The 17,319-nt window shown below is 32.4% G+C and overlaps 1 protein-coding gene across 5 annotated transcripts in view; it reads right to left on the bottom strand.

The window, feature by feature from the left end:
* LOC110995546 (latrophilin Cirl-like) overlaps window positions 1-17,319 on the bottom strand; it is a 256,533-nt gene that overhangs the window by 99,608 nt on the left and 139,606 nt on the right. For all 5 annotated transcript variants that reach the window (XM_045632236.1, XM_022262753.2, XM_045632238.1 and 2 more), the window contains exon 2: window positions 10,985-11,317. In XM_045632236.1, the coding sequence (XP_045488192.1) occupies window positions 10,985-11,282 (298 nt within the window). In that variant the 5' untranslated portion in view covers window positions 11,283-11,317. The remainder of the gene's footprint in view (window positions 1-10,984; window positions 11,318-17,319) is intronic.

Raw genomic sequence — 17,319 nt, 5'->3', positions numbered from 1 at the left:
AAATATGTATGAACGATGTAAGTGCATTGTGGATGCGGCATTTGTCCTTCTAAATTGTCATTCAACGTTCACACTCTCTAGAATATTTCATATAAATATAGCTAGTTTTAGTAGAAGACTAAACATAATTCCAGTGGCGCGTTTAAATTAAACGCGATAGCTAAATGACGCTAGAAATATATTTTTATGTATTTATTTTGTCAGTTTTTAAAGTTATAAGTTTTAGTCATACGAACAGCAATTCGTTTATACACAGATACAACTCTAGATATAGAAAATAACCTACATATTCTAAAGGAACTGACATTTCAACCTTTTGTCAATGTCAAAGGTCCGTTAATCTTTGGATTTCGTTTAGTAGTTAATTTAGGCGCGGGAATATTATTTGAAAGTACTTACTTTGACAGTTCAAAGCACACATCGGGATTTGATACTGACATATTGGAAGTTTCAGACGTGTAGACGTCCTTGGCTTAAAATGCCATGGAAACAGACATAACAAACTTTTAAGCTCGTCTGGCACTTGAATCATATAATCATAAAAGTTAAAATAAATTATTCGTATCCAAAATTCATAAACATTGTCGGTTGCGCCATATAAATTATTTTCTCTTAATGAGTGAGATTATGACGTATGCTTTAAAACTTTTAAAGACGCGGGTGGTCTTTATTATTAAACTAATATAGGTTTTTCCAAATGTTATAGCCTGTTGTAATTTAATAGGATTTGTTAATTCGATTCTGTTTTAGAAATTAACATTTATAATGTGTCTAAATTATAATTTTTATTATGTATTAAAAATTTACATCATATAACGGTTTAAAATGCTACTATAGAAACATATCCTATATTTCAAAACTATTATAAGACGCACAGAAAGGGCAATAATCACAAGCTATGGATAGCTATGGATACGTTGCCAGTCTTTGAAGGAGGAGTTACTTTTTATGCCATTGTTGGTTCTATCTCCCAGAGAAAAGCTTTAAATTCGATTCCATAGTTCGCAAAAGAAAATGTAGCACCTTAATAGGACCTTGGAAGACTCTTAGCCATCGAGGTGATGCAGGTGAAATTTTGAGTTAATACGGCTCGTACTCGGAGGAATCAAGCCTACTTTCAAATTCAAATTTCAAACTCATTTATTCATATAAGTAACACAATGCACACTTATAAACGTCAAAAATGAAATATACATTGAATGCGTCTAACTTTACATTTATTTCCAGTTCTCAAATCAAGGACGTAGAACGGAACAGAAGAACTGGTAATAAACTCTCCGCGACTCTTTTTAATCGTCAAGTTTTATTTGTGTTACACAACGTTTGTAAGGAGCAACCATTGCACCATGTTCCACATGACATCAAGTAATTAATAATAATTATATAAACTATCAAAAACATGTAAGTCTTATAGTCTTTATAAATGTAACAATTATGTAAATGTTATATTTTAATATACAGATCTGCTGCTTATATTGAATTGTTGAAGAAATATATTCTATCAGGCAACACACCTGCACCTATTTTTCAGAATCACCTCTTACAAAAGCAGTTTAGTAAAAATATTTTTCCGTAATTCTATTTTCGCTAATGGCAGTCTAATGACCATAAGTTTAGGTTTCAACAATGAAATCGCATTATATGAAAGGCCGTTTATTTTTCGTACCAACTCGTTCTTGCCTCTACGCATTGCATAGATTAGTTTACAACAGAGATTTATGGGTTTTCGTAAAGCGTTACCGAGTATTGTGGGACTGTGAAAAACGAAACGGCGCGTCTTGCGTGATTGTGATTGGTCTAATGGAAAGTGGGATCGTGTCGCGTGTCTGCGATTGGACAAGAGCTGATGTCGAGCGAACGATTCAATTCATTAACATTAGTCATTTGTTTCAATTTTTTTTTAATTAACACAAATTATAAACACTTGAATTTATTTAAATTTGCGCATAAAAATATGAATATAATATGATAGGGCATATTTAGTAGTAGGATTTATTAAATAAAGCTTTTATGTATAGATATATACTGCAATTTAATATCTGTTAAAAGCAGTATTGCCATAAATGGCTAATTGACAATTAAAATATCAAATTAGCCAAAATCATCTCCCACGACCATTAAAATAAAATAAACCTACCATTTCAAGGAAATTAATACTAGAACACGACATTAATTCGATAATTACATATAAAATTCGAATGTGGTGTAAAAGGATTTATTAAACCATAAAAAACTAATGGTCATCTATCGTAAAAGCGCGGCAACTTTGATTGGCGTAACTCGGCGGTAGCAAATTAATGGAATTCTTAATTTGAACTATGTAATAGAGCATAGAACTAGTTATGTGTTGTCTGTGGAAACTAAGTTTTTATGGTAATGCTACACTACATAGTTGAGTCTATAACATTAATTTGAATAATTAAAAAATTTCTAAAAATGGCGCGAATTTCAATTTTGGAATTGTTTTGGTAGAATAAATTATTGCTCCCATTATTGATATATTATGCAGCAGCGTTTTTAAGGAATTTGAGTAGCTTCTTGGCCTAAAAAATGACCGTACGGCAATAGTGCTCGAGTGTAGTCATTAAACGAAGGGTGCTCTACAGGGGGCAACGACTTGGGACAGCCTATGACTAACGTTTTTTTATTTAAAATATTGTGGGAATCAACTTCAAATCTTATATATGTCTTAATATTCCTATAATAGAGATGCGAATAAATTAATAATTGTTTTTCGCTTCGGTTGAAAAAATATTGGTGCCTAGTCTAAAGTTATCCAATTTTCCTGTAGATAACATCAAATTTAAACTATGTATGTATGTCTGTATAGAAGTACTCTGTACGGCTGAATTAAGTTCACGAATTACAGGTCAAAACACGGCCGTGGGAACTTCCAAACGGCGCTGATTCAGCAAAAAATAAAGCGACAATGAAACCATTAGGCGTTATAAGAGAAGAAATTAACTAAGCTTAAATTAAATACCATTTATTTTTTTCTTGAAGTAGTCTGTGTAAAACAATTTATAGATAATTATAACACCTTGCGGTTTGATTTGCTGGATAATACCTAATTATTATGTTAGTAAAATATTGTTTTAACCAACCAAACAATAGAACGTCAATGCTGAATACTGTGCTTATGCGTGTACTATACTTAAATAAAACCTCATTTAACACGTATTTATCAAATTATTTACATAACTCATCGTTTGTCTTGTGTATATAAGCTTTCATTATCTATTAATACGACCAAGGTCTAATGAAATCTGGTATTTTACTTTTCTTGTACCCAATATTTTCTCACAAAAACTTATACACATAGTGCACAAAATAAAAATAAATAAATAAAATAAAAAATAAAAATGGGACATGTCGGTTTCGTCATGATGTTGTCCTTCACCGTCCAAACAATTGTTAAAAATGCATATAGAAAGAAAGTCGGGGATCGAACCTACGACCTCAGGTATGAGAGTCGGTCGCTGAAGCCACTAGGCCAATACTGCTCTTGCAATAAAACAACAATTACTTATAATAGAAGGAAATGATTGTTTGTGTGAGACTGATGCCTGTATAAGGTTATAGTGACTTCCTTATCTCTTAGATTATTTCGCCAGGTGTTCGTAGGCGCGAATTACTTTATTTTGACAGGTCATATATATCGATACCGTCCATACAATTTTGTATACTAAACTACACTACTGTCGTGAAGGTCCGTGTGATATAAAAATACACTTCTACCGAATTTAAACGTTAATATTATAGAGCGTATAAAGTCAAAGTTCGTACCATTTCCAATCGATTTACATTCAGTACAACTCCGATACATTAAAAGTTTTAACGTCCTGTGAGACAGCCGTAATTGACACACGGAGAGACAGAAAAACTAAAGCGAATTGTCATTATGTCGATTTGAATTTTAAATTCAAATGCATTAAGTTATTTTAATATGAATGTAAATGTGAACGGGATTTTAAAATGAAAATAACTTATCAAAAACTTAGTTTAGTTATTTAGGCATATGAGCTATGTACTAATTATATTTAGTTTTTGTAAAACGGTAATTTTAACACTGATTTATATACACCGTACCAAAGTAACATGGTAAGCGCGGGGAACAACTATTTAAAAGCTAAGCAAAGGGATAAGTACTTAAGTTCAAACATTGAAGATACAAAAGGAAGTGCGTGCTTATAAAGTACTTAGGTACATAATATGTCAGAAGTGAATTTTTTTGCGAAATAATAATTACTCAGTTAAAAGCGCCAATAGATGATCACGTACAAGTATCTGATAACTCCATGTATTTATATATATTCACACTGTATACTTGCCAGTAATAATATAAATAAATAAAAAATATGCGTTACTTACTGCACAAGACCTTATGCGACAGAATTGCCATCTTCTAATATGTAATACGTTAATTTTAACTACTAAACGAATACATCAACCAATAGCGTATAGTATTTCTCAATCTGCCTTTCTCACTCTCTCACAAATGGTCTTAATCGCTCTGTCCCTTTTCTTCGACAAAAACGATGCACATCTCCGTGACGTTTCATCCGTAAAACATTTACCCAGCGCCTAAAGAAGTTTCATTTGAAATTATTTGCAAGACACCTTACGTCTTTGCTTGTTTTTAATAGAAGCTAAGTAGGAATTATAAGTTAAAATTAACAGTTCAATAGCGTAAGTAATAAAGTGACCGTAGCAATAAACACGCCCTCTTGCGGGACTGGCGACCGAATGCGAATTTATATTGACCACTTTAAAACTTTAAACTTTCGAGTTAACGGTAACTCTTTATTACGGCTAGTAAAGTATTTGGAAAGTTTCCTGAATAATTCTTTGTTTGTCTTATAGTAATACTAGTGTTAAACACTAGTTAAAAATCGTCATATTTTTATATAAGAAGCAAAGACGTTACTGTCTACTGACATTATATGCCACAGATTATAAATAACTATGTCAAATATACCCGTGATACGGGAAATTCATTTATTATAATAGAAAAATCTACATGAATCGACTGCAGTTGAACGGGATTGAAATTTATTATATTTATAATTTTAAATGCCAAATACATAAACATTTAAAAGATACGAAGAAATATTTTATATTAGTAGTGTAGAATGAAAAAACAGACTACACTATTTTCAGTTGAGATAAAAATCTTTCTGAATGAATTCCATTTTCAAACGTATGTATTATTTATACGTTTACGTAATCTGTAGAATGGAAAAACTCAATTCAATTTGCACAGATAAAAAATTGTAATAGCCATCATTCGCAACCTAATTTCTAAAGCGAATTCGGCCGACTGCCAGAAGATTACTTTTAGACATTCTAAAAGCATTACTGTTGACCTCTTTTGGATACGCATTGCGCCTTTGCATTTCTGTCAAATGCCTTTTATACACATCAGTCATTTAAAAATATGTATATAATAAGGCCCTACAACCTTTTTAGTTCTAGGTCTAGGTCTGGATTTCTGTTTCAGTTTCATGATCATTTTTTAATCTAATAGGCAAGTAGGTGCCGCCCATTGACACTCACAATGCCAGAGGGCTCACGAGTGCGTTGCCGGCCTTTTAAGAATTGGTACGCTCTTTTCTTGAAGGACCCTAAGTCGAATTAGTTCGGAAATACTTCAGTGATTAGCCTTCTGTGCCTAAAACACGCCGTCGACTTTTAGGGTCAAAAGAAAGTCGGTTTCCTAACGATGTTTTCCTTCACCGTACAAGCGGGTGCTTAATAAAAAGAAAGTCCATTGGTACACAGCCAGGGATGAAACCTACGACCACAGACATGAGAATGGCACACTGAAACCACAAGGGCAGCCGTTCTTACTGTCCCATATGTAATTTGATATACATAATATAATATACATAATTTTCTGAAAAATATTCAATCAGGAATTTCAAGAGACCATTCAGAGTGTTTTCAATCCAAAAATATTTTTTTGGATTGTAGTATATGTAAAATTAACACTTTACGTGAATTATTTATTTATTAATGTTGGTTTCATGAATCAGGGTTAAGTTTATTTTACTTATAATAATGTTCAATAAGTGGGGCCTATTTTTAAATGTATTTGTGTTTTTTTCTTTGTTTCATTCTCTTGAACCAACCAATAAACTTATTAAAGGTAACTACCCTCAATATAATAGATATCGTACATGACAGATTTTATTTGATGTCGCGATATTTAATTCGCAATAAAAACATATCAAAGGAAACAGTGATTCTACCTTCACTTCCGTTGACCTGAATATTTATGTCAGTTGTTTCAAATATTCCAAACAATAGGAATGTTTATGGGTCATGGATATTGGTTTTTTGTTAACATGAAAGAGTTGTACGCTTAGTTATCAAAACTCCTTTTATTAGCATCTATACCATGCCTCCTGCTGTTAGAGGACAAATTTTTGTTTTTAATTTATTTTATAATTATTAATTACTAAAAATGTCACGTGGAACATGGTGTAATGGTTGCAGCTACTTACAAACGTTGTATAAAACTTGTCGATTAAAAAGAGTGCCGGAGAGTTTATTGCCAGTTCTCCTCCATTGTACGCCCTTGATTTGAGAACTGGTAAATGCAAACTTTAAAGCATTTCATACAAATTTCTGTATTTGACGTGAATAAGTGTATATTGTGTTACCTATGTGAATAAATGATTTTGAATTTGAATTGTCAAATTGTGGGCAATTAACATTAAGGCTTTTCTATTCCACATTGAAAAAACTCAGTGTAATTGTCTATGGTCATTAAAGTATTTGGTATCTTTCTGTCAAGTTATGTTAATGCGGTGATGGATAGAGACATTCAAAAAACGGTTTCATGTCAAGCCTAGAGTCAAATAATAAATTTTAGGTTCTATGTTATCTCTATGGGATTTTTAATTTGTAAGAAGATTATATTTAAGTCACTTTAAGTAGTCAACACCAACTTTTAATAGTTTAACATGTTCTTTAAAGTATTCGTTGCCATCCAGTAGCCCCCTTATATGTCAGATGTGCGTTATGCTTTTTAAATTTAAGCCGTCTATTTTTACAACCTTTCATACCTTGAAAATAAGGTGGCTATAATTTTAAGATGACAGTCTAGTCCTCGGGCGGCTGTAATTGAAATCTGTAATAGCCACACAAAAATGGACCTTAAACGTATACATTAAAGACGTTATTATATTTACGAAATTGACAAAGGGATGATGGATTTTGCTTATATATAAGACTAGCGGCCCGTCCCGTCTTCGTACCGTGGTGTTCTTTAATATTATGGAACATTTTTTTCTCTATCATCAATAGTTTTATAAGTATTTTTTTGCTAAATTATTGAAATTTTATTCTTAGTTTTCTTGTAAAAAAAATTCATTACAAACATACTTACATACAAATCTTTCTTCTTTATATATAATATTTGTATAGATAACATGTGCATAAACCCTAATGGTATGCTAGGTTTTGTAAACCAAATATTTATATTAATATACTTAACGAGACAAATAAAAGGGACCTTAGGTAATTATGTGTTTTAATAGAACAGGGGCCAAACGCGCAGAAGGCTTGCTCATGGAAGGCGGAAGCTCAGCATTATGCTGTGGAGCCGACGTGTGTATTGTTTTAAGGAAATCAAGTTCTGTAATATCTCTATACAGTTTTACAATATACTCAATATACCAAAAGCAATATTAAATTTCCTCAAAGGCTGTCAAAAGGCTGGCCCGATCTCTCTGACGCAGTTTGAATCGGCGGTATCACTTAACATTAGACGAGTAGCCCCTACTATACATTCAAATATTTTTGTAAATTTCGCAAATATACAAAAAACAAAGAGTTTTTCCATCCCGCATTATGGTTACGAAAAACGTTTGACCACAAAGCGGTCGAGAAATACTTTTCTCAAAAGCTTCTTTGTAAGAGTCATAATATATAACATACCACATGCAAAGTATAATTTGCTATATGTATATCTAAATTCTCTGGACCCTAATGAAGGCGTCAACTGTCCTTTCATTATCGCTGATTGCAATTTAGTTAAAAATGGCGGAGGGGGAACTCATATTTGCACGTCTGGGTTAGAGTTTTTTGGGACTTTTTAGTATTAAAATTTGCTTATGAGCAGTGTTGGCCTAGTGGCTTCAGCATGCGAATCTCATGCCTGAGGTCGTAGGTTCGATCCCCGACAGTGCTCTAATGGACTTTTTTCTATGTTCATGTAAAATTCGCTCGAACCGTGTAGGAAAACATCGTGGTAAACTTAACTTATAAGATCATTTTGTAATTATTATCTGTTGTACCAGACCTATAACCACCGTGACATGAAACGAATGTGAATTGTTTGATTGGGATTGATCTTCAGTCAATACAATCATAACAATAAATATCCCTCAAAAGAAGAATGACAATTATTTACATACATTAATAAATAGTTGTAATGTACATGACATTGAAGTTTTGTGAAGTTCTTGTGAGAAAATAAATAAAGATTATTATTATTTTTGATAATACGCATCACAGGACATATGACGGATTCTGTAAAATAAATATATTTATTTTCCAAGCAGTTTAAAACACATCTGATATACAGATTATTATATATGTATATATTTATGAAATAGAATCGGACAGATAAATACTTCGGGATTTACTGAAAATGACATGAGTAACATTTAGTGAAACGTGATAATTACAAAGTTTTGTTTTTTTTTGGACTGCCTTTGGAAAAGGCTTTGAAAATGACGAACTTTTTAACGGTACAAAGGTAGGATAATGATCTTTTTTAATCCTTATGACGTGTTAATTATGTTAATGGACCGTTGCAAGCACGACGTGAAATGAGAAAATTTATGAAAATTTTCGCGAACTTTTTTAAAAACAGAACACCCCGTTATGATAAACGTTGAGTTAAACATTGTCTTTTACTTGAAACTGGCATTAAGTTATAACTATTGCCATTAAATAAAAAAAAATGTGTCGCATAAGTCATAACTAATAATTTAAAATTTCTTTGACATCTTACGGTACTGTACTTCGATATTTAAAAATGGGAACTAGACAAGCGGACGCTTAGCAGATTTGTATTTTTGAAGTTATACATCTTTTGGCGCGTAGGAAAAAATGATGAGAGTAAATTTTTACGATACGAGCGCACACGTCACAAAAAAACCAACACCCTGAAGTTAGCATACTCGACATTATAGTTTTGTACTGTCAATGTCGTTTTTACTTACGTTACTTATAATAAAACTTTCAATGTATTAAATACCTTTTTTCTATTGTTAGTGTCGTTTCTTCTACAAACAGAATAAGGGGCGAAAGAAATTTTTTAAAAAGGCTTTTATCTTGTTTCGCAAAGGTGTACTACCTTTGCGAGTTTTGAGTTTAGTAGAGTACCACACACGTTTTTTTAAAAGTACACTTAAAACCTTCTATGGTCCAACTATCGATAGTGATGAAATTTCCTGTGTAGTGGTAACATTTATTTTTAATTCTAGCTTTATTAAATTTATTTATACATATGTATATATATTTTATATGCATATGTATAAATAAATAATATATAAAGCACCACTATAAATGTCTCCTAAATAAATTCAATGCAACATTTGAAGAAACTAGAGCAAGAAACCAAGCTAAGATACAACTTTAGCTAAATACTAAATCCCAACTAAATGCAAGTCAAGTTTCAATTTATCAACGAGAGATGGCGCTGAATGTATGAATGAATTGAAAGTTAGATTACACAATTTAAATTCCCTCCTCATGCAAAATAGGCAAAGATGAGGGAGAATACATTACGAAGGGAGGTTTAGTTGAAATATTTACCTCCGGAGTTTGGAAGTTCAGCGGGGCGGAGTGAAGTCGTAATGGATTATGATTTGATTGGAGTACTTTAGTATTTTTCAATCGGCTTGCGAATTGTTTATAAGGGTTTTTAACGATCTATGAATAGATGTGATCTCCTATAGTACCATCTCCTTGAAAAGCGGTCCCTTGAAAAAAAAATTGAAAATGCTTAAAAAAGTCTTGACTCAAATATTGGTCGTTGATACGATGATAAAAAGGATGACTCAAGATTTCTAAAAACAGATTAGCAGCTTTTTATTTACTTAACCATTTAGAATGTATATGTTAATTAGTCAGTAGCCGAAATTAGTCATACGAATGAGCGAATAATTTATAAAATTTAAACAATTATATCACATTATTTAAGTGTTTTTATGACTTAATAAGCATCACATTCAGTCGAAAATTATGCTCTAGTTTCTGTGAACGTTGTACTTAAAGTCCATTGTCTACGTTAGTGCCTTGTCTGGCATATTTTGCTATTAACACGAGTCGCGAATTTCTGTCATTGAAGTATAACGACTTGAAAGTTTCACGATGATTATAAAAATCGTTTGTAGTAGTCGCGTAATATATACCTATACGCAAATGGGAGGGTACGATAATACGCCCTAATTTAAGATAAACAATTAGTTATGGGCTCAGATTTCTGTATCTGTTTCATGATCATTTGCAATCTAATATGTAAGGTGTCTGCCACAATCCGTCGACTTTTTGTTTAGGCAACATATCCTTATGTTCTCCTTCACTGTAAAATCTAAGGTCATAGAAGAAAACTAAATATTACAAATTAATTTAAGTAATTAATAAATTTTAATAAAATATTAATAATAGCCTATTACCCAGTTTACCCATCATGATATATTTATGTTTATAGTTTTTTCTCACACTAGGGTTACCTGAACGTTTTAATGTTATGTATACATAATACTACTCATATTTTGTTTTTGTATCAATGATCCGATGTGTGAATAAATAAATAAAATATATTTTGTATACTTTTCGATCAGAATCATTGTTAACAATTATAAAATGTAATAGTATAATTTATAATTATATGCCTTTCTTAAGCATCATTAGTGATATTGCGTGTCATACTTCTTAAAAATAAATATAAAATATAAAACCTTACCTGCACTTCTCGCCTCCACACGCAGCCTCGTATCAACGAATATCGTCACTAACAATAACAATAACAACGTCTTAAACCTCCAGCACCGGCAAACAATTCTTCTAATCACACTATATTCACTAGTATTGTCTAATTTATTACTATCACACACACGTTTCCTATGATCTACATATCCTCTGTCTTCTAGTAGGTTCTTTAGCAGACTTCTCTGACTTCTAGAAGGGTCCAGAAGGTTACTGTTGGTGAATTTGTTAGGTGATTCCCCAATCATGATTGGATTGGTGTCTGTTTTATTCATTTGTTTTGTCAAATCGCCGCATTGTTTTGTTGCATCTGAAACAAAAGTTATTTTGATTAAAAAATGCTTTTAATTTGTCTTTGTCGACTTGGAATTGTTGTTATTATTTACTAATCTATATAGTAGTAGTAATAATAATAGAAACATTGATCAATAGAAAATTAAAATGGATTCAAAAAGTTTGTCCCTATAGCAGTGTACCGTTAACACTAGTACCAGCTCTGGGGTCACTGGTACTATCTACCGGGCACCAAATTAACTCTTTTATTACTGTGGACTAAAATCTCACGGATCAAGAGTCTTACACTGAGAACAAATACAAAATTGGAGGAAAGAATCATATATTTGAGACGATTTTTGTTAACGCACTCCTTGCATAGTCTTTTTTTCCTTACTTTTATTTACTCTAGGTTGTTGGAAGAGATCGCACGTTAATTATAAAGCCGCGCGTTACATCCCTAATTATGGTATCTTCTTTTATTTGTAATATATAAGTTTTAATAAATACATAAATTTAATTCAAGCAAAGTCGCGGGTATCTGTAGTATTAAATTAAATACGTATCACGGAACACATGTATCCCGTTTGAAGTGTGAACAGAGTAAACAGCACTTAGCAAATTGACAGTTATCGAGAATTATCGCCCTTTCACAAAAACCTAATGAAATAAAAACATCCGAGAGAGATAGAAGATCTCATTCATCAGTTTTGATTAGGGTTGTCACATTAACAAGAAATTACGATTGTAACTAGAATGGGTTCGACCTTTTTGGGTAAATGGACTATTGTAAATATACCTAATTTTGGTACTTTTGTGTGTTAATAGTGCGTTTATTGTGTATTGAAATACATGTTATATAACTAAATACAATATTTCTAAGATATAGTTAGTGTTACATGGTATTAACTTTACTAGCATTCAGGCCCGGCTTAGCATGGCTGACATATTATTTTATTAAATATGTTGACTAACTATTTTTATTATTTTTGATCAACAGAAGATGGCACAGGAGAGGTGCTTCTAGCGGTGCTAGAAGTTTCTCGTTTCGGAGTCCTGATACTTTTCGGGATGCAGAGCGGAATGATTAAAATTGTCAACACTAAGCATAGCATGACTCCTATATGTCAGAAACGTTTTATATATATATTTATATATATATATATAAAACATATATAGAAGAATAGGACAGATATATGGATATTGTATGGCTATTCATAAAATAAATACAGATTATACTGTAGGTATAAAACTACTAGATAGACTTTAAAATCGCAGAATTAGATGTGTTAAATTGTAAGAATATTTAAAGACACCTGTTCCAGTACTCGCTGTAACGATCGGGTCTAGACTCGAGTTAACAAGGTTTGGAGCTCGTTATATTTGATCGATAAAGTGTCTAAGAAGCCATTATTTATGAGCTGATTTTGAAGCAAGTTGGATCTGGTGTTACGAGCTAATGATGTGGTGACTAATTCGGTTTTTACGGGTTATTTCAAATTATAATTAATATTGCATCTGGTGGGTATATCCTCATCTTAGGCTTATATATCCTTATCTTGTTAATATCGAGTTTACCCAGTTAGGCCAAATTAACGCTTTGTACTGCAATATATTTTTTTATATTACTTCTTGTGTTAATATGTAAATAAAATCGAATCTTTAATAAAGTGAACATGAGTAATGCCAATTAGTACCGGACCTCTCTGTAGATTCCCCCGTTTGGATTCGTGGTTTTTATATGACCCTCAAAAGTGAAATCGACATTATTTTAGTCAAAGTACATAAAACTATAACCTAATACAGCTAATTCATAATAATTACAATACATCCGGAATCTACACTTTAACTCTAACGGTTGGTTAGTTTTCGGGTTAATAGCTAACAAACATAATGTTTTGTAAAATACGGCACATTTGGGTCTGGGCTTCAGATTTCTGTACATTTTTCATATCATTTATCAAATCAAATCAAAAATAATTTATTCATATACGTAACATAATGTACACTTATGAACGTCAAAATATACTTTAAATATCAGTGGTAGTTTTATTCGAAGAGTACCTTCTCTTTACATATAATTAAACTAATGTATACAAATATTGTAATTTTTTTTAACAGTAAGTGTGGAGTTTCTATCCCATTCTCCACATGAAGCCTTTTGGAAGGGGCAACTAGTCTTTATATTCTAACTAACTCTAACTCTAACTCATCTTTATATTTATTTAACGTTCAAAAGTGCCATTTTAGGTGGTCTAATTGGAATAAATGATTTATTATTTAGGCTAATAGTTAAGTGATCAGCAAGCTTTTTGAGTCTATGGCATGCCAGTTTCCTCACGAAGGTCACCTTTTAGTTCGAGCAAATGTTAAATGCGCACATACATTGCACAGCCGGAGATCGAACCAACGGATGAGAGTCGCACGCTAAAACCATTAGTCCAACAATGCACGGCTATATATAATATATATAGGTAGAACAAATCGAGTTGAGACATCAATACATTTAAAAAAATTTGACGTTGTTACCAACATGAATAAATGATTTTGAATTGAATAAACTATATGAGTTTAAGGTTATTAAACTATTTCACAAATCCTTGAACACATATTCCTTGCTTAAAACATTTATAAATTGTTAGACACAACATTTTCCAACGGAACACAATACAGCTTACAACAGACTCATTAATAATTTCCACTGTCCAAGTCTAGTCAATATCTAAAACAGGAGTAAAGAGGGGTTTAACACCTGCGTCCCAATGGCCCGTTGGATAAATGACTGTGTGTTTAAGCTACGAAACGTTTTCGGGAAACTATATAAAATATATATATGTCGATATTTTAACTTGAAAGTTTTTATTTGTAATGAGACATTTACTCATAATCGAAAAACTTTACTTATAATAATGTGAACACATAACCTATTGATTTTTGACATCTCAACCGCCATGGGTTTTTCATAACAAATCTATTAACATAAGTTTAATTCAAATGTATATTAAATAAACTTCATCATTCATTTAATATATCATTCAAAAGTTAATTATTACTATTACTTTTTTATATGAGTATATTATTAATTATATTGTATTGAAGCTGAAATGGACATGGGCCAGCTATACAGATAAAATAAGGATGCCGAAGCTAACCGCTGGTGGAAACTGGTCATCCAAATGGCCTGACGATATAGGCAAGGTTTCCGGGGAGGAATGGATGGAGGTAGAATAGATCCAAATGGAAAGTTCAGGCAGAACACAAAGAAACGGTACTAGGAATTGCTAACACCCATTTCACATGTAATTTTTAACAGTATGAAATTTAAATGGCTATATTATTATAATAGTATTGTAATGAATGTCGACGCGTCGTCGGATATTGTGAGATAATTTCCAATTTTTGATTAATTAAAGAAATACATTTTAACAAACAAAACAGAAATTTCCCGCTACAGTTATTGAAATATAACTTTTATATTATTACTATGTAGTTTAAGAAAATTGTAAATACTGTATATTTGTTTATTCAGACTTGTTTAAAACAGAATAAAAAATCACAATGTAAAACATTATTCACTGAGTTGACAAAACTTTACAAACGTGAAAGCGTTTTAATACAAATATTGCAACTATATACCGTTGACAACTTATCTCAAAAGGTTTTATGTGTTATTTATAGTGCGATAAATACGACAAACAAACCCATAGCCCGCAACGAAATAAAGTTCACGCGTAATAAAACTGGTGCAATGTACTCATATATCATGCCACCTGCAGGATCCCAGGTCCAAACGGTCCCCGGGGACAGAAACAATTTTTAGACCCCCTAACAAACGGGATATCTTGTCGTTAGTACGAAAATATTGAACGCGCGTGATCCTGTCTATGCTATATTTGCTTAGACGGCTTTCTACGAAAACTTATGATAAGGGGACTGTCGTCTGGTGAAATAGGATACCATAGATTATCGTCTTTATTATTTTATAACTGTCAAATATATTTGTTGTCTATGTAAAAGGCCGGCAACGCAGTCGCAAGCCCTCTAGCATTGAGAGTGTCCTTGGGCAACGGTATCACTTAACATCGGGTAAACCTCCTGCCCGTTTGACCCTTGTTCTATAAAAAAAAAATGTATGTAATAGGAGGCAAACGGGCAGAAGGCTTAAGTTCTACCGCCGCACATGGACACTCTCTTTGCCAAAAGGCTCGGAAGTGCCGGCCTCTCAGGTTCGAGTCTCACAGGAGACCCCCTTGCGCGAGTCGCGGGAAACCCCCCCTTTCCGGCTGAGCTAAGCTCGCCAAACAGCCCGTGCTGAGCTGTAAAGGCCCTTAAGGCCAACAGCGAGATTCCATTCAAAAAAAAAAAAAAGCCGGCCTCTCAAGAATAAGTAAGCTTTTTTCTTGAAGGACACTTAGTCGAATTGGTTGGGAATTACTTCAGTGGGCAGCTGGTTCCACTTACTGGCGATGGGCGGCAGAAATTGCCTTTAGAAATGCTCGTTTGTGGAACGACGGACGTCGAGGTGACGCGGATGGTATTTTGTATTTTGCCTTGACTACTTTATTATTAATTTAAAAAAAAAAGATCATGAACCAGATTCATAAATCTGAGGCCTAGGAGGTTGTAGCGCCACTAATTTATTTTTCATTTTATTATTAATAACTCACTAAGTACTCGGTTGCTTCATAGCCAAAGTATTTAACTTTTTTTGGTTAGATAAATTTAGCAAGCGATTTTTAAGGTGAATCCAAACCCAATGTGTCTATGAGTTCTATGTATGCAAAGTGTATTTGAGGAACACGTGACATAATAGGCTAAGAATTTTAACTCGCTAAGTCCTACCATATAACACTTGCTATTAAATCAAATGACATATATCAATGTGTCATGTGTCTGTCACATGCGAATATCAATTGCTGACTGTCCGGTATCGACATATATCCCAAACGTGAAAAAATGAAACCCTCGTAAGCTGAGAAAACTTTGAAAAATGTAGCATTAAGTTTTCAATGTTTTCCACAGAGCAAATATATCAAACAGTCAAGTACAGAAATAAGAAAATAAAAGTTGCTATCATACCCAGGTGCAGCACTCAGATGTACTCATTAATCTTGTCTGCGGAAACTAACCAATTATATCGTATTTTCCAAATACAAATGTCTTGAATTCGTTGTGTATATTTTCTCTCAGTACATTTTCTTTATGGATAATTTATATAAAATTATTTAATAGCTCATGAAAGCTCTTGAAGTACTTGCGAAACCACGTTGGTAATTAGTGCTTAGTGCCAATATCATAATCATATCATATCAATATAAAATGGTGACAAAAAACCTCCCAATGAAACGGAAAGTGACTGAGTGTCGAAAGGTAGTTAATTAACGTAAAAATAAACTGTTGTTAATATAATATAAAAGCTGAAATAGAATGAAACTTCTTTAATTTTACACACACACTTATATCTATACTAATATTATAAAGAGGAAAGGTTTGATTTATTGTTTGTTTGTTTGTTTGTATGAATTGAATAGGCTCCGAAACTACTTGGCAGATTTGAAAAATTCTTTCACTGTTGGAAAGCTACATCATTCCTGAGTGACATAGGCTATATTTCATTTTCAAAAAAAATAGGCATCCTTACTAAAATTACGATAACATTAACATTTGTTTATTATTTGATACAATTCTAACAGATGGCGCTGAGTTAAAGGTAGTTTAGTTTAGGTCCGTGTCGTGGTACCAACGTTTCACATAAGTTCTCCTACGGTTTCCCTTGATTAATTTACTACTACTTATGTAATATAACAAAAACCTTAGCCACAGCAACGCTTGGCCGAGTCTGCTAGTATATTATATGTAAGTTTATTCTAAACACAATTAGTGTTGTATGTACTTTTGTAAATAAGCCTTGATTATATGTTATAAGATATTTATTAAAATATTCAAAATCAATTCCTGGTTAGGTTTCGTCCTTGAGAAGATTTTTAACGACTTCTTTAACATTGTTCGTTATATTTCAGTAAATTTACATAAAACTTT

Source organism: Pieris rapae, chromosome 18 (genome assembly GCF_905147795.1).
Source record: "Pieris rapae chromosome 18, ilPieRapa1.1, whole genome shotgun sequence".
Lineage (NCBI taxonomy): Eukaryota > Metazoa > Arthropoda > Insecta > Lepidoptera > Pieridae > Pieris > Pieris rapae.
This window is presented reverse-complemented; position numbering and strand designations above follow the sequence as displayed.